General features: G+C 32.8%; 2 protein-coding genes across 2 annotated transcripts; both read right to left on the bottom strand.

Moving 5' to 3' along the window:
- Window positions 1–2,494: 2,494 nt before the first annotated feature.
- LOC136200721 (floral homeotic protein PMADS 2-like) lies at window positions 2,495–4,634 on the bottom strand. The gene is made up of 7 exons (XM_065991147.1): window positions 4,246–4,634; window positions 4,105–4,171; window positions 3,385–3,446; window positions 3,184–3,283; window positions 3,057–3,086; window positions 2,921–2,965; window positions 2,495–2,828 (listed from the first exon to the last, which is right to left on the bottom strand). Exons 1-7 carry the CDS (start codon window positions 4,431–4,433, stop codon window positions 2,655–2,657), a joined length of 666 nt encoding a protein of 221 aa, XP_065847219.1. The 5' UTR covers window positions 4,434–4,634; the 3' UTR covers window positions 2,495–2,654.
- Window positions 4,635–10,362: 5,728 nt separating this feature from the next.
- LOC136201289 (PLASTID TRANSCRIPTIONALLY ACTIVE protein 6, chloroplastic) lies at window positions 10,363–15,255 on the bottom strand. Its single transcript, XM_065991921.1, has 6 exons — window positions 14,723–15,255; window positions 14,545–14,613; window positions 13,769–13,873; window positions 12,383–12,502; window positions 11,251–11,340; window positions 10,363–11,164 (listed from the first exon to the last, which is right to left on the bottom strand). Exons 1-6 carry the CDS (start codon window positions 15,218–15,220, stop codon window positions 11,048–11,050), a joined length of 999 nt encoding a protein of 332 aa, XP_065847993.1. The 5' UTR covers window positions 15,221–15,255; the 3' UTR covers window positions 10,363–11,047.
- Between the last annotated feature and the right edge of the window lie 6,621 nt (window positions 15,256–21,876).

Below are 21,876 nucleotides of genomic sequence, written 5' to 3'. Positions count from 1 at the left end.
TAAGAGTTGAATTATAGTGGTGTATGACTCAAATTAATTTGGGTTTTACATATCTTCTTAGGTTTTTAGGTGAATTAGTTTATGGGTAAAGGAAAAATATAGGTATGTGGTTATGGGTAAACATAAACTTGTAATTTAAAAATTTGTAAATAAGGATTAGTTGGAAAAAAAATAGTATCTGAAATAACATTAATTTGTGATGACATATACAATATTATTGATGAGAAATTGATCAATTTTTTTAATTGAAAGGTTGGTTACCGAGGAGAGATGAGAAATTGATCAATGACATACTTATCTTAATAAAAAAAAACAACTTATCAAATCAACAAAAAACACCATATCCAAATGGTATTTAAAGTTCTTCACAACTCTAAACTGAAAATGATTTCGTTTTCTTAATCCTACTCCTAAATACGAAGGGTTACAAAGTCTGAATACGATTTGGGTGAAATGATTTTTTTTTTGTGGATTTTTAGATGTTACATTTTTAAAGATAAATATATCTTAGGTCAATTATGGACATATCATCACAAATAAAGTGTTTTATTTAAAAATATATATATTATTTGCTAAACATAACTCAAACCTTTATTTGTAAACTTTTAAAGCATGTATTTATGTGTTGCAAATAGGAAAAAACACATGTTTTTATTGTACGTATACCTTAATTTATTAATATGATGTTTCGGACTGCATCCAAATAAAGTCCTAATCAACTTCTTGAAACTCATTCCATTCTAGAAGACCCACGAGGAAAATCTACAACAGAAACTGCCCCATCCCCAAAGTTAGGGGTAAGATAGTATTTTAACACCACTCAAAGTTTATAAAAAATATATAATCTCTAATTTCTCTCTCCTCAATTATTACAAATATCATTCTCTTCACTCCGATTGGTTACTACCTTTGGCATTAAAATGTGTACCCATGGGACCCATCCCAACACATATCAATCAAAACTCGGAGAACTCAACCCGAGATTTGGGTCATCCAAACATTTGGTGAGGTGAGAATTGAACCTACTCCATGATCTTCAGTTTTCATGCCTTTAACATTTTTTAAAAATATGAAAAGACAATTGTGTCTTTCTAAAAAAGACCCACCTCTTAATTAGATGGCTTAAAAGATGCCTGGGGAGAAAGAATCCTAACAAATGACGAGCAAGCCCTTAAAACTCATAACCTTAAGGACAATAGACTAGAGAAGCCTAACTCAACTTGAAATTCTATGATAAATCTGTATGCTATACTACTTGCCACATTATAAAAGATGTAGGAAACTCAAGCACAAATGCAATTACAACAAGAGAACCAATATTTATAAGGTTATTTAACCAAAGGTAAACATCTTCTCTTGAGCATGCGAAAGGGGAATGAAAGACAAGCCTAAATGGCACTTTAAAATGAAAAACAAAGTGCTCAACGAAGAAATCATAAAGAAATAACAGATAATATACTAGTTCGGGAGATAACAATGAAAGAACTTAAACCGGGAACGTTTCCTGGATAAAAGTGCACTCGAGGGAATGGTAGGCTGCAAAATACCATCTCACACTCCTTTTTTACATCGTATTGACACTCATTTTCTCGTGTATTCTAAAACTTCTCACACGCCTCACTACTCGGGTGTAGAGGATCTGAATGAGCACTACACAACATTCATAAACATGATGAACCTGTACACTCAGGACGATGCCATAATTTGTATAATATTCCCTACTATTTTGGTATGAGTGGTATAGAGAGCTAGTAGCTGGATCTATAAATTAATTTCGGCGTCTTAGAGACTTGTTTGTGGAATGGTTTGTAAGAGCAATCCAAATGTTAAGTACTGATCTCCACGATGTCCGAAAGAGGAGCATAAAGCCTCTTCATGATAACCTCACACAGTCTCACTAAACCTTTGTTAAATATGTAAATTTAGAAGACGTCATTGATGCTCTAGCGAAAAATACGGAAGGCGGACATCCAAATCGCAGGGACATGACCAGGTGAATAAAGGGAAAACGATGAAAATACCAAAAAATTAGGACATAGATGGATCAAAAGGGATTAATTGGAAATTTTTGGATATTTATGCGCTATTTTAATGTTCATTCTCTCCACCTTAAAGTATAAACATGATTGTTTTTTTCATTTACAAAATTCTAATTTTGGTACTATGATAATTGCAATTTCTAGCGTAAATGAAAGGGTTAATAAAGGTCCCTTGAATTTTTTTCTAAAAACCGACTGGTCCTTTAAATTTAAGGAGTGTATCGTTAGCCCTATAAACTTACTTAAAATGACATATTGTCCACCTGAATTTGTTTAAAGTGATCTTATTGCCCCTCGAATTTACTCACCATGATCTATTAACCCCTCCCAAAACTTGTTTAAAATGATCTACATTTTTCAAATTCTCTCTTGCTCTGTCATATGGAGAAGTTCAATCAAATTTTTGAATCAAGTTGAGTAGAATCAAAGCCTAAATGAAACGAGTCATACTTTTTTCTTAATTGATAACATTACATTATGCAAAACACTAAGAAGCACACAAATAGGCATACATATATATATGGTCATGGTGACCATAAATTTCAATGGTGGTTCAGAATCAGAACATAATGAATACATAATCTTAGAAGTGATAACCCCAAATGGTGAAGAAGGTCACATCCTTTCTCGCAAGTTAGGTTGAATAGGCTGTATACGAAATGCAAAAGGCATAGTAGCCATAGCTGGTGAATTGTACTCTTTCATATTCATATTCACATTCACTGGATATTGATGATATGGATTTTGATTTTCCATCATTTTCTCTTCCTCAGCCATCTCCTTTTGTTGCTGCATTTCCAAATTTATTTAATCAGACACTATCCAGGTGAAAATCACTGATACACAGAATAGTATAAAATGAACAAGGAATGAGACTATACCAGTTCAAAGATGAGACGGTTATTTTCTTCCTCCAAATTTTCAACCTGAAAATTTAAAATTTGGAACATAAAGTTCATAAGATTGTTAATCAAGAAGACCTAAATAAAATGGACTGATTTAAATATTTATACATACATTTTCATCCATTATCCTGCGGAGCTCAATCTGTCACAAGAAATAAAAAAGGGGGATTATTCAAAAGATCACAACTTTAATTAAGTGAAGAAGAAATTAAGATTAGGGTGATAATTATTAAGCTAACCCTTTGCTTAGAGATACCATCAAGGCCTTGTTCAAGGCTTCTTTCTATGTCCATCAGCTCCAAGTAGTGCATTGAACCAATATCCAACCCTTTCAAGTGCCTGAAAAATATACAAAACTCGAACCCGAGACCTTGCTTAAGGGGGAAGAACGCGTTTTTTTATCGCTACAACGAACAACTTGTTAGTGAAAGAAGATTTACCTGAGCTCAATCTCCATGTTGTCATTCTCTTTCTTGATTCTATCAATTTCATTCTTCAGGCTCTGTGTGTTTTTTTTCAAACAAGAAACCCTAAATGTTAAGTATATTTTATGGATAATGAAGATAGTAAATTAATATCTGTGAAAAAATGACAACAACCTAATAGATTAATTTTCTTCTCCTTCTTAAGGGTTAGTTTATGTTGCACGGAAACTACTTTTTATTAGCGTTTCAGCTTTTTGTGTCCATTTCTGTTTCCTAATTATGTTTTGAAGACGGTAATTTAGAAATAACGTTTTCTAGTGTATATTTTCGGTTTACTTTTAGTTTCCGTGCAACATAGGTGATGGTTAATCAAAAGAGGAAATTCTATTTCTGGACATAACTTTCACTTGCTTCTGATCTCATAATTTGTTCTTTCAAACAAGCATAAAGAAGTCTTCTTTTTTACCAGATCTATTCAGCTTCATACCATAGTCATGAAACAAAAACATAAAATATATATACTTCCATGAACAAAGATAGAGATTCCATTTCTAGATCTGTTCACAGAAACAAGAATTTATGTTTCTATCATATGTTTAGCCAAAAAGATCAAAACTTTTAACTGAAAAATCATTTTTTCACCAAAAAATGAAAAACCCACCTCATCCATTTATGTTTCTATCACAATTTTAGCAAAAAAAAACCAAAATTTTCACCAAAAAATGAAAAACCCACCTCATGTTCAGCATCCCAGAGTTTGTTATTAGTTTTATTCTGATAATCTTCCAAAAACTGAGCCAACCTTCACAAAAACAATCAAAAATCAGGAAAAAATTTATACAATTGAAGTGAAATTGAAGTTGAGAAAACACATACGGTGCATTGGGGCTGAAATAATCATGGATCTTCCCAGAACTAGAGAAAATGAGGAGAGAAACCTGAGCATCACACAAAACACTGATCTCACCAGCCTTTTTTATAATCCCATTTTTTCTCTTTGAATAAGTAACTTGTCTGTTGGTTACGTTCTCAATTTTCTTAATCTCAATCTTGCCTCTGCCCATCTTTGAAAAAGCTCAAAGCTTTCTTTTTTGTTCTGAATTGAAAAATAAAGGGAGAAAGTTGTGATGGTTATAAAAAGAGAGAAAGAGAAGAAATGACAGAAGATAGAATGCTATTTTGAGTTTGAAGATGTGAAGCTTTCTTAGTGATACAGAAGAGGAAGGTTGCTTTTTGGGTAATTTGAAAGATTCAAATCAACCCAACTGATTTGATTTGGGTTCGGTAGTTTTTCTTCTATTAACTCTTGGTTTTTGTAATGTTCTAATTAATGGATGAATTTACGGTTTAGGATTGAAGACAGGAAATGATTATAACTGTCGTCAATTGCAATAAAACAGTAACCTAATCAATCCATTTCATAAACCCTACCCTATCCTCTCTTTAATTACCCGCCAAAAAAAAATTACTCTTTATAATAATAATGACTTTCTCATTTGGCATTTCTCGAAGGACGGGTTGTACTCATCAAAAGCCAGGGATCGGATTATTGAATCTGACCATAGCAATGGTGCAGAGCCGAAAAGGATGTATAAATATATGGAACTTAGTCTTTCCCTTAAAAGTTTTTCCTTTGGATTTGCTACAAAGACATTGCCTAATTGAATTGCCTCATTGGAAAGCATGTTAATGTTCTAATTGGATACCTCTATGTACGAACGGCGTTGGACACGCTTGGCATCTCTTTGCGGGATGTTCGTACGCGATCGGACAGCAGTTTAGTTACCAATTATTAATGGGAGCAAGTCGAATATTAGTTTATTGATCCATGTGAAGCAGCGAATCCGGAATCTGTATGTGTTTCGTTGTGGTTATCTGGACACAAAGGAATGCTTATCTTTGGTCAAAGTCGTGTCAGAATCCCAAAGACAGCGTAAGAAGCTCAATGCAGTTTTTACATGATTGACGACAAGGGCAGAGGGCCAATATTGAATCTAAGATGATTGAGGATCAGAACAGTGAACAGAGACAAAATTTTTGGAGAAACCCAGTAGAAGGGCGGGTGACATGCAATGTAGACGCAACTATTTTTCAGACCTCCTCTCGTTTGGTATGGGTGTTGTTTTACGTAATCATAAGGGCGTGTTTCTAGCTTGGTCTCGAATGGCTTGTTATCGCCCAAACTGGCTGAAGCATTGGCGTTAGGAGACAGTATTGTTTGGATATTTTCCTTAGGCTACAACAATATCGATTTTGAAGTTGATGCAAAAGAGTTGTGAATAGTCGGTTAATTTATGGAGTATGGTAGAGTAGTTCAAGACATTAAGAAACTTCTTCATAATCGCTAGACTTATTTGATGAGGTTTGTTCCTCGATTAGCGAACAGAGTTACTCATGAGTTAGTTCGTCATTCTTGCTCCAATACTAATTCTTTTTGTTGCTTTTTGTGTTTCTAATTTCTTACATAGTGCTTTATGTAAGGACGTGGGTGCTTAATTTTAATAAAGTGCTTTTTTCTCTTAAAAATAATAATGATAACAAAAACAATACTAGACAAATTACAGTTGCAAGTTATTCTTCTACCGCGATTAAAGTGGAGGCATACTGGAAAAAATAATTTGAGTTAAAAAGGTTAAATTGATGGGTAAATTAAATTTATGATCTTTTAATTTCAAAAATAGGACATAAATCCTTTACTAATATAAAAGTCTTTTAATATTTAACTTCTTCAATAGTTATAAACAACTTTAATTTTTTTAATTATTTAATTTTGAAGTAATTTAGTTATTGTTTAGTTAGCAGAAAGAAAATAGTTATTTAGAAAGGGAATTCTCCGAAAATTATGATTTAGAAAATCGAAAACGTGGTTCCATTAGAAGGGTGGTTAAACAACATTATTTTAAGGATTGTTTACTTTTACAATGGACATAGCAATGTTTGGGAACTTTTATGTCCGGTTTTAAAGTTTTAGGAATCGTAAAGAAAGTGAGGCTAAAATTGAAGGGTCATGGTGTAATTTTACTTTTAAATTGATAGATAGGATCATTTGGCCTTAAGAGACTTAAGAGAATGTCGGGAAAAATGTGCTATAAGGATTTCTTATTAATTTCTTGATGAAGTCTCTATGTTTACTTGCAAAATGATAGCGTTTCTGCCTTTTTGAAAATAAAGGAAATTTGTAAGCGTGTCTCAAATTTTGTATCGAAATTTCAAAACGCGTTATTTAAATTTACTAATTGTTAGAAAAATAAATGATTTGCTGAAAAAGTAAAGTGTACGCTTTGACTTTCAATCGGATGATTGTTAATTATGAATGTCAAAATGATGAAACGACTTGGTTTGTAATTAATCTCGTCTTAGCATAAGATTTAATTAAACGAAAAAAATAAACATAAAAAACACATATTTGTATTAAAAATGTGAAAGAAATATTGTAGACTGAGCTTAAAAAGTAAATGACTTATAAGAAAATATAAATGAGTGCTTAAGGAGAGGTTAACTCGATGTTAAGGAGAAGTGAATTGACTAAACTAAATCTAAAGATCTTAGGTGCCGTTTGGTAAGATGTAATGATCTTCGTAATGGAATGACCATTACATTGAAGGCTCATTACCATGTTTGGCTACATGTTATAATTTCATTGTAATGGAATGAGAAAACATTGAATTAAATTTTATTGAAGAAATCTTGTAATCCCCATTACATAGAAAAATGACTTGAATTCTCATTACATTCTCATTTCACCTCTCATTTCTCAAATATCACCTCTCATTCTTGTAAAAACGCAAAAAGTAGAAAAACATGAAAATTGAAAACGAGAAAAATGAAGAAAAACCGAAAAATCGAAAATATGCGAAAAATGAAAAACCGGAAAATGAGAAAATATAAAAACGGTGAAAAATGTTGAAATGGAAATTAAAAGAAACGAGAAAAATGTAAAAAAATATGAAAAAGCGAAAAACTATATACTAATTTATTGATTTCGGTTAATCTAATTTTGTATTTGATTTTGATTCGATTTTTTACATTTTTCGTGATTTTAATTATGTAAATAAAATTTTATGATTACATTTAATTAGGAAAATATAAGTATTATAATAGTTATTACATTACATCATAATTGTCAACCAAACATGGTAATAGAATCACTATTCCATTCTATTACATTACAACACTTTGATTACATTACGACTTTGATTACATTACATTGCATTACGGCATACCAAACGGACTCTTAGATCTTTTGTTGTTTTAAAAACTTCTAGGTCTATTGGTTTCATTCTTGAATTGGTTAGGGGTTGTAAATGATGTCTAAGGTTTATTTATAGGAGAACTTCTACGGTGGACCATGGACCCATAATTAAAAAAAAAAAAAAACATGCTACCTCATTTGGAAGATGATTGGTTTAAGGAAAGAAAGTGCACAATTATCATATTTTTATCAGTAAGGTCCAATAAACCGGGACTATTGAGAAATAATTGTTCCTTAAAATTTGTTAGAACATGTTACGTAAAGTTTCTTCACCTTCTCACTTGCTTAACTTCTGTCCACTTCTTTTTGTAACTTTCGCCCATGATTTCTTCATGTTGATTCCCACTTGCTTTCCTTTTCTTTTTATTTTACATAAAAATAATAATTTCTAAAATGGAATTTATGAAAAAAATACAAAAATACCCTTAAATGAAAATGACCTTTGGATGGATAACGGAAATTACAAAAATACCTTCAGACCACATGTGCTCTAAGTTTAGCCCAGATAATACAACCTAAATACTAAAAATAAAAAATTTGGTTATCACCGACCGAGTTTTCCGCCAAGTATCCAGCATCCAGACTTTGATGAGTTGGCCTTGTTTGGAAATTAGTTATTTAGCTGATTACATTAGCTGTTAGATGTTGGTCCTGTTTGGTAAAGAGCGTTTTGGGATAAAAAGAGCGGTTTTGACCAACTTTAGAGGTTTGACCACTGAAACCGCTAATTGGAGTGTTTGGTGGATAGAAGTTTGGAAGAGAGTTTTGGGATGAAAACGCTAATTTAGAAAAAGCTCTTAAAATGAGCTTTTTCAATTAGCGTTTTGTAATATTAAAATTAATGGACTTCTTTAACCCTAATAGATAGACTCCATTTTCTCTTACGTCAAAATTAATGCCCTTATTCGTCTTTTTGCACAAACCGCTATTATCAATCAGCTAATTTTTACCAAACAGGTCTACACAAACAGCTAATCAAATCAGCTAATGTAATCAGCTAACAGCTAACAGCTAATTCCCAAACAGGGCCGTTAGCTGATTACATTAGCTGATTTGACTAGCTGTTTGTGTAGACCTGTTTGGTAAAAATTAGCTGATTGATAATAGCGGTTTGTGCAAAAAGACGAATAAGTCATATAGTGCATTCTTCTTATATAGTGATTTATGTATTTTCGTCATTACTCGAATGGAGTCAAATCTGTATCTAATAGATTGTTGTTTTTGATATTGGGGATTTAATCCGTGTAAATTAAAAAATATCTACTATACGCCTGACGCACCATATTATCTGATGCTGATTAATATAATTTGATGTCATATCATATAGTTTAGAGTTTTGGATTTATAATTTAGGATCTAAAATTTTTGTTAGAGATGGGTTTGGAATTTATTTTTTAAGGTCTAAAATTTTATATAAAAGAATTAATTATGCATTGTTAATATTTTTATTGTTTAAAATGTAACATAACATTAAATTATTAGTCTGGCGCATGGATAACATGATGCTATAAATATATAATAAAAAATTTCCTATAAATTATATATATGCCCTATCTCATACTTGTGACATATTCGATTAGATATATATATCACATACTTGTGATATATCCGATCAATTGATGGATCACGGAAAGGGTAAATTTAGAAAAATTATCGGTATATGTGGAAGATGGATCCTAATTTGATCAAGAACACTACTGAAGAAATCAATCTATATTAATACAGTCGAAGTGTTTTGTTGCCCCCTCAAAGAAAAGGAGAATATTGCTATATATGCACCCAGTAATAAACATTTTCATGTAAGTAGCAACTAGCAAATGAAAAGAAAAATTAAGGTTCATCAAAAAAAAAAAATTAAGAAAATAAAAGAAATGCATTCATTAGATTGAAAAGAGTTGGTACCTTTGGGTTGAGGGATATGATTTCTTTCTTTAATCATGAAAGAAATTACATCAAATTTTATTAAATTAAAAAAAAAAATCAAAGGCACCGTAAATGAGAGGAAGCAATTATAAATAATGAGAGATGTAAACGAGACGGCTCAAATTATTCTCCATTCCCACTCTCCAATTTATGGGAATTCTCTGTCTCTGTTCCTGAAACCTAAACAAGGATTGTTTCCGTCCACGTTCCGTATGAATCCTTATTCCCATTAGGAGTATTCCCGTCCCCGTTCTGCAGGAATCTTTATTCCTATTTCATTATTCCCCGTATAAGCAGATGGTATATACTTTTGTGCTCCTAAGTGTCACTAACATCAAAAACTCCCTCAATGCAAGGACTAAAACACCCCAACAACTTGTCTTCATTATACACAACACAATGCGAGAGCCACATTTCCCAACATCTTAGAAAATTATAGTGTCAATATTACATTTAACTGCACCATCTAAAAGGCTTCTCCTAAACGGCCCCAATTTCAGATCTGTCAAGAGATCTGCCTTGACGAGCCTTTCAGTCATTAACCTAACTGATTATGTGACACTTTATTATTCCACACAACATTATTTTTCAAAAGATCAAAGCAACGTCATACTTGTTGGCAGTAGCATAAAATTGAAGGAATTTCACAAATTTCATTTTCTTTTATTAATAAAGTTATTTTGACATATATATATATATATATATATATATATATATATATAAACTCATTAATTTTCACATAAAAGAGTTAATTATATGCCAATTATGAGTCATACTAGAAGTGTCTAACTTTTATGATTGAAATTACATAATCTCTGAAATCACATGTGCCTCAAATTTTAAAAATAAAATTTGCTTACATCCTTATCCAACTTGACTCTTAGTTGGCATAAAATCAACCTTGACTCTTAGTTGACATAAAATCAACCATCTTCTATAACACATCAACATTTCATTATACTTGACTTTATTGAAATCAAATGTTAACTTCAATAATTTTATTCAAGGAAAATAAAGGTGAGTAACTTTTATGAAACAGAATACATTAACTCTGGGTGCAATTTACCCCCTACTCACGCCAGTAAATTTCCTTGAACTTGTTGATCCTACTTAAGATATTACCATTTCCTTATCTGCTCAAACTACAGCTGCAAAAAAAGCAAGAGCAGGCATACAATTGAATAGTTACAGACAAATCATAGCAGGAACCCAAGTGCACCAAACGAGATACTGCACCCGCCAAAATAGTTTGTTGGTCCCAGACATTATGTGTAAGAAATGCATACCAAATCATCTTCTTCCAGGTGAATGCCCAAAAACATAATGCTGATTCAGCATATCCACGAGAATCCGGTTTATAATCAGGGTGGTATTAGCTCAAATGAAGTTAGTTCATCTTCCATCAGCTTCTGCTCATGTCTTTTGACCATGCTTCTGCATCCCATTCCATATTCAATATGATGCTTAAGTTGTTGAAGCATCTGCTTTCTGCTCATGTTACGACTAGAACCAATTTGAAACGTCGAAGTCACGAAGCTTTCTGAGATGTTTCTCCATGTCTTTTCTGGTCTTATTCCATTCTTCCCTTTGTATAACAGTTGTCGCATCATCTCTTTCACTCTGCAATCAATTTTCAATCAGCAAAATTCATACCAGAGAACATCAGAGGGAGTAGTAATTTAGATTAGGGATAGTTAATCAGTCACCGAATGAATAATTTTGAAGGAGTCTCCATTATCACGTATTACAAGCAAGTCACTCTTTCTATCTCTACTTCTTCCTCCAGGAACTGTGACCTGGAACAGCATATGAACACATAAGCAATATAGATTAACAAAAATATAAAAACACTGCAATTGATTCAAAAAGATCAACAGAGATAAAATAAAGTATGGGACAATTACTATCCTTTGGAAATGCGTATAATTACATAATGCAAACATTTCCATTCACGATAGGCTTAATACATTACTTAACCCCTCCAACTTGCACTCAAATGCCTAATGACCCTCCTACACTTTTAAAATGACCTTTCTGCCACCTAAAATTGCTTGAAACGACTTTTCTGCCACCCCAACTTACTTAAAACGACTTTTCTGCCATCCGAACTTACTTAAAGTGACTTCTTCCTGCCGCCTCAACTTATTTAAACAACTTTCTGCCACCTCAACTTGCTTAAACTGTCAGTGGCACGCAGAGTGTGTGGTACCACCATGTGGAAAGAAGGGGTTAGCCATGGCAATGTAAGCAAGTTGAGGGGCCAAAAAGTTATTTTGAAAGTTTAGAGGGTCATTAACCGTTTGAATGCAAGTTGAAGGAGCTGGATATGTGTTAAGCCTTCACAATAATCATGTCATGTCAAACTATCAAGCAACGTGAAAAAAGAGTACAATTCCTCTACTAATAGAATCCTCCTGGTCAAAATTACAGAAACATGACTCGAAATGTTCAGTATAAGTTTCCGAGAGCTTCAGTTTCAGAAATGTGAAACGGTTTAAAATCAAAGTTTTCCATGCAACATAGGTTTCCACAAACCCCTTATGAACTAGGAAGAATTTCCAGTAAATGCAATTGAGCTAGAGGAAACATAATGGTGATGTCTTCAATTATTAAAATATGTGTGGTTTGATAGGATAAAGAAAACCTTAAGTTTTACTATCCTAGAGCTATGTCACCCTCAAATTGGCACACTTTCCAGTGACTTGCAAATCACCATGTTTTGTTGTATAACCATGACCATAGATAATACATATGTTCACGTATATATAGATGAATTTACCACAATTTGAAAGGCAAACCTGTATTTAGATCAAAAACAGCTACAATTAAATTGCTCACCATGACTTTTGCTCTGGTTATTGACTTTGTCTTAGAATCAATAACGTATATCTCCTCAAAATCAAGCACAAATTCAGGATCACCATATCTCCTGTTCCTGTAATGCTTTGTCAAGAAAATCTGTAACAGAAAGTTAAACTAGTGAGGTGTTGCCTAATGAACATTGAATTATTTTGAAAAGAATGACTACAAGGTGTATGATGATTTTACATCTGCAGCTAATTTAGAAATAATCACTAATTTACCCATCAGATGGGGGAAACTTCTGCATTTTGTAACAACACTGACTCTATAACCGACTACACATGTTACATATCTCCTCAAAAAGTAAGGAACGGCTATGCAGCTATCGACAATAACCTTCTTTAGCACATGTACATTGTAAAAATAAAAGACTATAGCTTACATGCCAATCTCATCATTTTTATTATTTTATAAACAGATTAGGGTTCTCTGAACAGCACTGTAGTTAATAACTTTAGTCCATCTAACTTTGCATGGCTTGGATTGAATATGATTTGCTGGCTTCATAAAAATTACTGGTTTTCCATGAATGCTCAAGTTTTTGTTTGTGAACATGCTATTCCCTTCTATGCTATTGCTTTACTTGATGCATTTATTTCCACTTTCTGTTAAATATGCTGTCAAGGATATGCATTCTTTTCATTCAATGACACCAATTTTCTGGAAGAGTTTCCAGCTTTTAGCAGATTAATTCTAGTTATTATTTTCACTTCCTCCTAATACTGTCTTATGCCTCCAAAAATCTGCAAAAAGCTTCAATTTCTATACAATAGATAACTAAGGGCTTATAGTTCTAAAATCTGAAAAAAAAAATGCAAAATAGGGTTGAGATAATTGGCTGAAAAATAAATTCACTGGTTAATCAATTTCTATACAGTAGATATCTAAGGGCCAATAGTCTATAAAAAGAAACTGAAAGAAAAATGAAAATCAAATTGGCAAATCTATTGGTGACAACATAAGGTTTCTGAAATAACTGGCTGACTGGAACCCGCTAGGAAATGCCACAAAGCTGTCCATCACCAATCCATAATGCTAACAGCAAAGAAACATTGACACCAGGACAAATTATTTCTCACAAGTTGCTAACTTTTGCAGATGTTAGGATGAATGCAATAACCATTCTCTTCGAAATATGATACTTGAGCTCGATAATAGGTAATAGGCTCATGAGGGCCATTGCTATCTTAGTCCACCAATTATTAGATATAGATCAGCAAAAGAATGAAAGTTCCCGCAGGGCAACAATATTGCATAAATTTTTATGAAAAACATGGGGTGAAGGGGAAAACAGATCAGAAAATTCAAACCATAACCAGCATGTGTTAAGATGGGTAATTTACACCAACGAATCAATAATACCTTCAAAATCTCCCTCTCAGATTTGTACATTGGATCTCGAGGTGCATCAATAGGTGGTTCTGTTACATTATATCGTCCATAATCACTCATTGCGCAGCGGATGTACTGTTAAGTTTTTCAATGAAAGGAAAACAGTCATAAATAGGTGACAGAAATAAATATTGAGCCATGAAATGCATACATATTAATAAATTCGAGCAGCAAAAACAAACACTATTTTGTTGTCCATTTCACAATGGATTACACATGATAATATCCACATTTCATGATCTCCTACTGTTCCAGTAATTATACCAACAGTGCCATCTACACATCAGAGACAAGAAATGCATTTTTGCTAAAATACTAGTGACATTGTTAGGCATGACAAGGGCTCTTGCGACCAATCAAAAAATCACTTCTTCTTTCGCGCCCATTTTCAGAAGCTATGTTGCACAGAAACGGAAACTATAAACGAAATGGAAACTGACACGGGAAACGTTATTCCTAAGATAAATTAGCTAGGAAACGGCAATGGAAACAGAAAAGAAATGAAACGGAAATGGATAGGAAACGCGGAAACGCTAATGAAAAAGAGTTTCCGTGCAACATAGTTCAGAAGTAAGAACCAAGCTTATATAGAAGCTATTGGCATCTAAAAAGAAGATTTCTTTAATATGACATGGCCATGCTCTTGAAATTGCATATCAGCATACCAAACAGAAAGCATTTCACCAAATGCTCCTGTTTTGATTAACCAAATAGCCATAAATACACTAGTAACAATGTATTGTTACCTTTTCCGGCATTGGAGCGAGGATCCTCGGTATAGCATAAATATCAGTGTCCGGCGGAGTAACATACATCTGCAGCAAACGAAAGAAAGAAAAAAATTGACAACCAAAATATGGATGAAAAATCATGCAGAGATAAGCAACAAAATTCTAACAAAAATAAAAGCAGAGCTCTACTAACCTCCCTAAAATCATAAACATCATCATCCGGGTCAGGCGGCTTCCTTATGAAGAAATCACAATCCATCAAGCTAAATTTGTGAAACTCCTCCTCATCAATCCGGTAATCAACAATCTTTTCAGAATCCCACCCATGTATGGGCACAAAACTCTTGCTATCCACCATGGTAATGTCCTCATCTGCAGCTCCAAACACTGCAGTTGCAACGGATGAAGATTCATAATCGAGGTCGAAGTCCTTCTTGTTGTCCATCTCCTCCACTTCTTCTTCGTCCATGTCGTAATCATCGGGCCCAACTTCATCTCCGTCGCCATCATCGGCTTTGGGAATAAATTTAGTTGGGGCTTTGAAAGGTTTGGGGAAATTATATGAAATAGGCCTGAATTTTGAAGAGGATACGAATGGAATAGTGTAGACGCAGGTGGCGGAGGTTAAAAGTGAAGCTCTGGAGGTGAAAGGGAGCGGAGAGAGTAGTTGCAGAGTGCTGTTAGTGGCCATAGGAAGAAGAGTGTTTGAGAAGTGAGAAAAGGAAGGAAAATGCTCTCAAATGAATAAAGGGTTTTTGGATTGGGTTTTGGAAGTTAGAATCCTCTGCAGGTTATACCATTAGAAGACATTGAAGCTACGACGTGTCAGTGTATGAATGGCAAATGTATAAGAAATTGCGGTAGATTACATACTTGGCCCCTAAACTTTGTTCTTCCTTTCTTTCCCGCTGAACTTCAGAAATGGGAAGTGATAAGATTGGAGATTATGCATTATATACGAAATACTAGAAAGATACCCTCGTTTTACTTCGGGAAAGAAATAACTCAAAAAATAATTAAATATTATAATAGTAAAAAAAGTAAAAAAATTTATAATAGAATTTTCCATGAAAATTACCTAACAAAATATAAAAAAAATTCAATGATAAATAAAATATATGATTATCGTTTGTATTAAATACGTCATTGTAAAGTCAACATGTTGTTATCATTTTATCCTAATATGTGTACTATCAAATACGTCGTCGTACAACAATCATCAAATGGCTTATATTCAACCCTAAAACTCTCACACTATATAATTTCACTTATATATCTTATTCTCCCGGTCCGTTAACCAAACTGCATATTCACCATCTCGCTGCCTCTCTTTGTCCACACCAAAGAATAGCGAATCTGAAAGAGCGAGAATCCATGGACGAAATCTCGTGCATCATAATCATAGAGATACTTCTTCTTGTCATCCTCCTCATGTTATTCGTCCATTTCCTTTTTGATATCAACATTGGTCCTCATTGACCAAGATAAGGTAATATCTTCACCCAAAATCCATTTGTTTTGTGAGTTGAAATTAGAAATTTTGTTTGTAATTTCATTAATTGTATCGTAAATATATTTTTGGAGAAATTTAGGCAGTTGATCAATTGGAGGCAACAAAGAACCAATTAGATGGTGATTCTATCCGCAAATCCTAATAACATATGGAACTGAGGTTTTGTTTATATTGCTATCTACTTTAACACCTATAGAAGTGTATGAAAACATCGAAGTGTAATAAAATTGTTCAAAAATAGATTGATAATAACTTCAATAAAATAACATACTAAATTTTTGCATCAGGTGTTTATTTTAAGCTGAAATTATTCAAAATAGAATTATAATAATTTGAATAAAGTAGCATACTAAGTAAATTCAAGTAAAATGCTTGAATACCTAATTTAGACTTCACGTACAAAAAAAAAAGGTACAGTTTCAGCTTAATTTTCATCAAGTAGCAATTGAAAGTCTCACTACAATGGGAAGGAACGTTGAAGATTGTTTCGTAAATTCATTAAAAAAAATTATTTCATGAAAAAACATTGTTATTGATTAAGAGCATCTCCAAGAAAATCATTTGTTGGGCTCTTAAGTTAAATTTTGAAGAGTTTGGGTTAAAAACTAACTCTAATATACTATTAGTTACTCCTCAAATTACTAAATGTCTTGGCTTCCTCTCTTTTATTTAGGAGTCTCTCTCAACTATTAGTCCACTGCTTATTTCTTTTTTTTATTAATAATTTATTATTATTATTGAGTCTCTCTCGTATCACAATTGGTAAATAGTACATTATAATTTTAATGATAAAAATTAAATAAAGACTGAATATTTAGAGATGATACCTATTTTAATACTTTTTAAATGACTAAGAGCCAATTGTTTATATTATTTTTAAAGAGTGAACTAATAACCTTTTGGAGATACTCTAAAGATATAATTTTATATCTCAAATCATGTTAGTGATTTTTTAACTGCATTATTTGATAAGCATTGATATTAAAATTTTGTTATTTTATAACTAAAAGCTAAATTAGTTACTCTTTTTACAACTTTCAAATAATTTAAGTACATTATCTCAAAAATATTCTATATTTCATAGCAAAATTATATTGTTTCTTAATTTTTCATTATAGAGTTTATAATTTTTTTAGACTAACCAAATTGGATTTTCTTTTTATAATTCTAAAAGTATATACATATTATAACTATATTATTCTTTTCATAATCTAATTATTAGCTTCATTTTTTGTTTTATTTTCTAAATGTTTTTTTCTTTTTTTGCTCTTTTTAAAATGGGAACTACTTTCTATACCATTATGTCATATTTTATCTACAAAATAACAAAACATCACTACAAGAAAATTGATCTTTGGCAATGGCAAGTTGTTGCGAAAAATATTTTTAGCAACAAAAGTTCATGTTTTGCAACGACTTTCTTTTGTTGCAATACATTCAGACACTAAAACGACTTTCTACTGTTGCTAAAGAAATACTTAATTGGCAACAACACTTGTGTTGCAGAAAGTTAGTTGTTGCCAAATCTGAACGACATGTGAGAGCATGAAATTTACCTTTTGCAACAACAAATGACGTTGCTGTTTATTTTTACGTTTCGCAACAAGGTTTGATGTTACTATATATTTTAATAAATTTGACGTTGCTATATAGTTTGAAATTTTGCAACAAGATTTGTCATTACTATATATTATGACGTTTAGCAACAAGTATTGTTGTTGCTAATATTATAAATAATGGTAACAACATCCATGTCAGCAAAGCAATTTTTCTGCAACAACAAAAATTGTTCCCATAAAATTTATTTGGAATGAAGGGAACTCATATATATATATATATATAAATTTTTCTTGCACAGAAACAACCAAGGATTCAACCATGTGCAAATGTATGACTAAAATTGAGCATTTAATATGTAAAAGTAATTCAAACCTAGTTGTGCATATTTAAGTGCTGTCAACTTGAAACACATATTAATTGAACATCACAAACAATAATTTAATTACTTAAGCCAAATTGAAATGAAGTTTTAATAACATGCATCAAAAAGGTAACTTACAAGCAGTGCTGCACTTTGAAGCCTGAGTTTCTCTGATTTTTCATTCAATTTATCTATTTCTGATTTAAGTGTAAAATTCTCATAGGTCAAGACCTCTACTCTATGAGCAAGTTCTTCAGTCTCAGCCTTGATAGGAGAAACACAACGAATAATTCCAGAAAGACAGTGAATAACAAGAATGCAGATCCAACATAAAGTACATTAGAACCAGAACCAGTAAGCCACTAACTAATATACAAGGCACTCGTTTCATAAACTTCAATGATTTTCAAGTTAAATGCATACATGGAACTTGCTGAAAAAGAAATTTTTAAGAATGGATTCAAACCAGCACTCGGTGTCCCTTGATGGATCATTTTCCTTCCCTGATAAAAAAGACAGATCACACTCAAAGGCCTCTTCAACTTGAAATCGGATTAACAAATGGTCATTAATTAAAAAGAAAAAATAGAGAGAAATGTTAACAGGTCTCACCACTGAACTCCCATCACTGCAAACTTCAGTCTTGACATTGTTAACATGGTAAAACAAATTACAAGTTAGACTAGCCAAATCAGATAAACAGACCCATTCACATGGGCACCTCCATTACCAACATAGATAAACAGATTCCAACTCTTTCAATCTATTCAAACATAGGGCTATTTCCATTTTTACCAAAAGCAATCATATCAAGAAGGGAAGGAAGTGAAAGTTGAATGTTGAGAGCTAAGAAATCTCCAAGGACATCTATAATCAAAGTTATATTTTTCCTCAAACAAAGGAACCAAAAAAAGGACATCCTTAATGATATTTCCATAATTTATAGATGTTTAGGGGTGTTTTTATTCAAGTTCTTAGTTGTTTTCAGCTGTTTTTAATTATGATTTTCGTGTTTTATGTCAGTTTCATGTTTTCATTACCTTATGACATGATTAGCTTTTTTTCAGGTCTTTTTGGACCTCTTTGGAGCAGTTTGGAGCATTGGAGGACGTACGAGCATCGATCGTGTGGATGGGGAGCTGAATTCGGAGAAACAGGGCCTGGCCACACTTTGTCTTGGCGAGACAACCCTTGTCTCGCGGAGACAGCTTTCCTCTCGACGAGACAATGCGTGTTTGCCATCTCTGCGCAGCCTTTTCTTTGGAAAATCCGGCCCTTATTGCTAAGTTGGCCTATGAAGACCTAGGAAACTCATTTTCCTGTAAGTTCCTTTTTTAACCTTTCTCCAAGTTTGCTATAAAAGGGGATTAGGTCTTGTATTTAGGGGGAAATTTTCTATTAAGAGATTCAGCAGTTATTTTTCTTTAGAACGTTTCATAGCTTAGGGCTTGTTCGAGTATTGCAATTCAGATTTCAATTGTTCTCAACCCATCCCTTGAGATTTTCGATCGGGAATTCATCAACGATCACTAGAGTGAAAGTCTAGTTTTCTTATCCTTTGTACTTTTCTTTTGAATTTCAACATATCTATGGGTTTCATTTTCATTATCATGATTGTGTTGATTTGTTTGACTATGATCTAATCTCCATCCAATCTAGGATGGAGGTGAACTTGGCCATGAATGATTATATTTGGGTGTAGAATTGGGGTTTGATTCAATTGTCAACTATAATCTGATTATCTGTGCTTAATTCCTTGATTCCGATAGGAGATAGGATTTTAGATGGATTTGAGACCGAAAGGAGAAAGTCTAGTCTGAACCCTTATAATCAGACCTTGCTAGGATACTAGGAGTGTGACTCTTACTCGGGCTAGAGCTTAGAGTTTAATCGTACAGAACTTAATATTTTTTTGCATGTCCTAGAGCATATTGCCTAACCAAGCTATTGTTTGAATGCATGTGAGTAGGGTTTAAGAATACTGATCACATTCATAATTTTTTTAGGAACGATTACCGTTATCTGTTGACATGTTTTAGTAACCCGTTGTTCTCGACCTAGATATATGATTAGGCCAAAGGATCCGAAATCCTAGATTTCTCATCCATTAATCCCACCAATTGACATTCTGATTGTTAATTCTTAGTTTCTTCCAGTTAATTGCAAGTTTAGTTAATAATAATTTCATCCTAACCTTACTTGTCTTGACATTTGGACGTTTGAATAAAGTGGCTTTGCAATCCTGTCTCTTTGTGGGTTCGACCTGTGCTTGCACACTTTATTACTTATTGCGATAGGTTCATACTTGACCTTAGTTTTGCTATATATCTCACGAGCATCACTTAACTAGTGATTAATGAATTTTCAACCATAAATCTAGTGATTACATTTAATCGGCAAAGATAGAGGCAAAGATAAACATGTAGATTGAAAACGTTATGGTAGAAAGATCTTATTGTGTAATATCTCTCCTGAAAAAAAAACAACAAACAGATTTCAATATCTCCTATAATATATGAGCATATATACATTACAAGCATTACAGTAGCAACTAAAGATAAGACATGGCAAATTTCTCTTGCACTTTGATGATATCTGAATCTCCAAAAGCCTCCAATTGCCAACCTCAATAATAAAGTTATTTTGAGAAAGTAAAACATATACGTGAATTGGACATTGGGTCTTCTAAGGCTCAAAAAATGAAAAGTGGGAAAACCTATATACATGTGAAAGTAGGACAAAATATGATTGGTAGAAAATTTTCATACAAAATACTATGATGGAAAAACATTCAAAATTCACAAATAAAATAAGATCACTAGTAGTAAACAATATCATAATACATGTATCAGGAAACTCATAGGACATATTAGTTTAAAAGTGAAATTAGAGCTTCCTTTGTATTTTCTCTAGGCAGAAAGCTACCTCTTACTAATTATATGTACTTGTTTCTCTTCCTCCATTTTAGTCTTTTGGATTTCGATTTTCATTAATATCTCCTTCTCACTACCCTTCAATGCGTCCACCCATGCTTCAGCTTCTGCAACCTTTTTATTTGTAATTTCTTCTACTCTCACTGCACGTCCAGTTAAGTAGTCGTATTCGAACTCTGAGATTATGATTGAGGAACTCTGTTGAGAAGCAGAAGCCCTGCTTCTCATCGTGTTCTCGATAAGATATATACTAGATATTCTTTAAATCTTCTGATTCTTTGACACCCTCTAGTTCTTGCATAGCAGCATGTAACTTCTCTTCAGTTAAGTCTATATCAGATTCAGTTTTCTAGATTTCTTCTTTAATGTTGGCAGTTTTTGCAGTACTAAGCTCATTCTCTTTCTTTGCTACCTCTGTTTGTCTTTAACTGTCCAATAGTGAGTTAAATATTGGATAAAACTGATCTAGCCTGCTCCTTAGCAGCAATTGCAACTTCGAGTTTGGCTTTGTAGAAGGTTTGAATTGAGATTTTGAACAGTTACATCTGCCTTTTGTTCAGTTTTTTGCAATTGAATTGTTTCTTCCATACATGCCTGAGCTCATTTCTTATAATGTCCATTGAGGACATGAACTTAAAACCCTCTTCCATTATTGATGTCAACTCTTTCATGGCCTCCTCCAGCTTTACTTCTGTGATTGAACTCTTCTAAAAACTGACCTCGCTGAATGCTTCATGCTGTCATTTTTCAATACCTTTTTCTATTTCTCTAGCAACCTTTAGTTCAATTCTATAACACATCCACATCAGTTAATGTAAAACACGACTTAAACTCAATCTCTTTATAATGTTCAATATCCTCCACTAATTCTTTTATTTTCTCTCTAGCCTTGTCCCTTTCTTTCAAGTGAAACTCATTGAACAATTTGATAATGCAACATAACTATAAAGAAAACTGAAGAAATGAAGGAAGTTGAACTG

Source organism: Euphorbia lathyris, chromosome 7 (genome assembly GCF_963576675.1).
Source record: "Euphorbia lathyris chromosome 7, ddEupLath1.1, whole genome shotgun sequence".
In the NCBI taxonomy this organism is placed as follows: domain Eukaryota; kingdom Viridiplantae; phylum Streptophyta; class Magnoliopsida; order Malpighiales; family Euphorbiaceae; genus Euphorbia; species Euphorbia lathyris.
The sequence above is the reverse complement of the archived record's forward strand: the minus strand, read 5'-3'. Positions and strand labels throughout refer to the sequence as shown.

Coding starts and splice junctions, on each gene's coding strand:
- LOC136200721 (XM_065991147.1), bottom strand. CDS start 4,433: ATGGGCAGAGGCAAGATTGAGATTAAGAAAATTGAGAACGTAACCAAC. Junction 3,087..3,183: donor ATGGTATCTCTAAGCAAAGG/GTTAGCTTAATA, acceptor TTCTTGTGACAG/ATTGAGCTCCGCAGGATAAT. Junction 2,829..2,920: donor ACCGTCTCATCTTTGAACTG/GTATAGTCTCAT, acceptor TTGGAAATGCAG/CAACAAAAGGAGATGGCTGA.
- LOC136201289 (XM_065991921.1), bottom strand. CDS start 15,220: ATGGCCACTAACAGCACTCTGCAACTACTCTCTCCGCTCCCTTTCACC. Junction 12,503..13,768: donor CTGAGAGGGAGATTTTGAAG/GTATTATTGATT, acceptor TTTCTGTTACAG/ATTTTCTTGACAAAGCATTA. Junction 11,165..11,250: donor CCTTCAAAATTATTCATTCG/GTGACTGATTAA, acceptor AATTGATTGCAG/AGTGAAAGAGATGATGCGAC.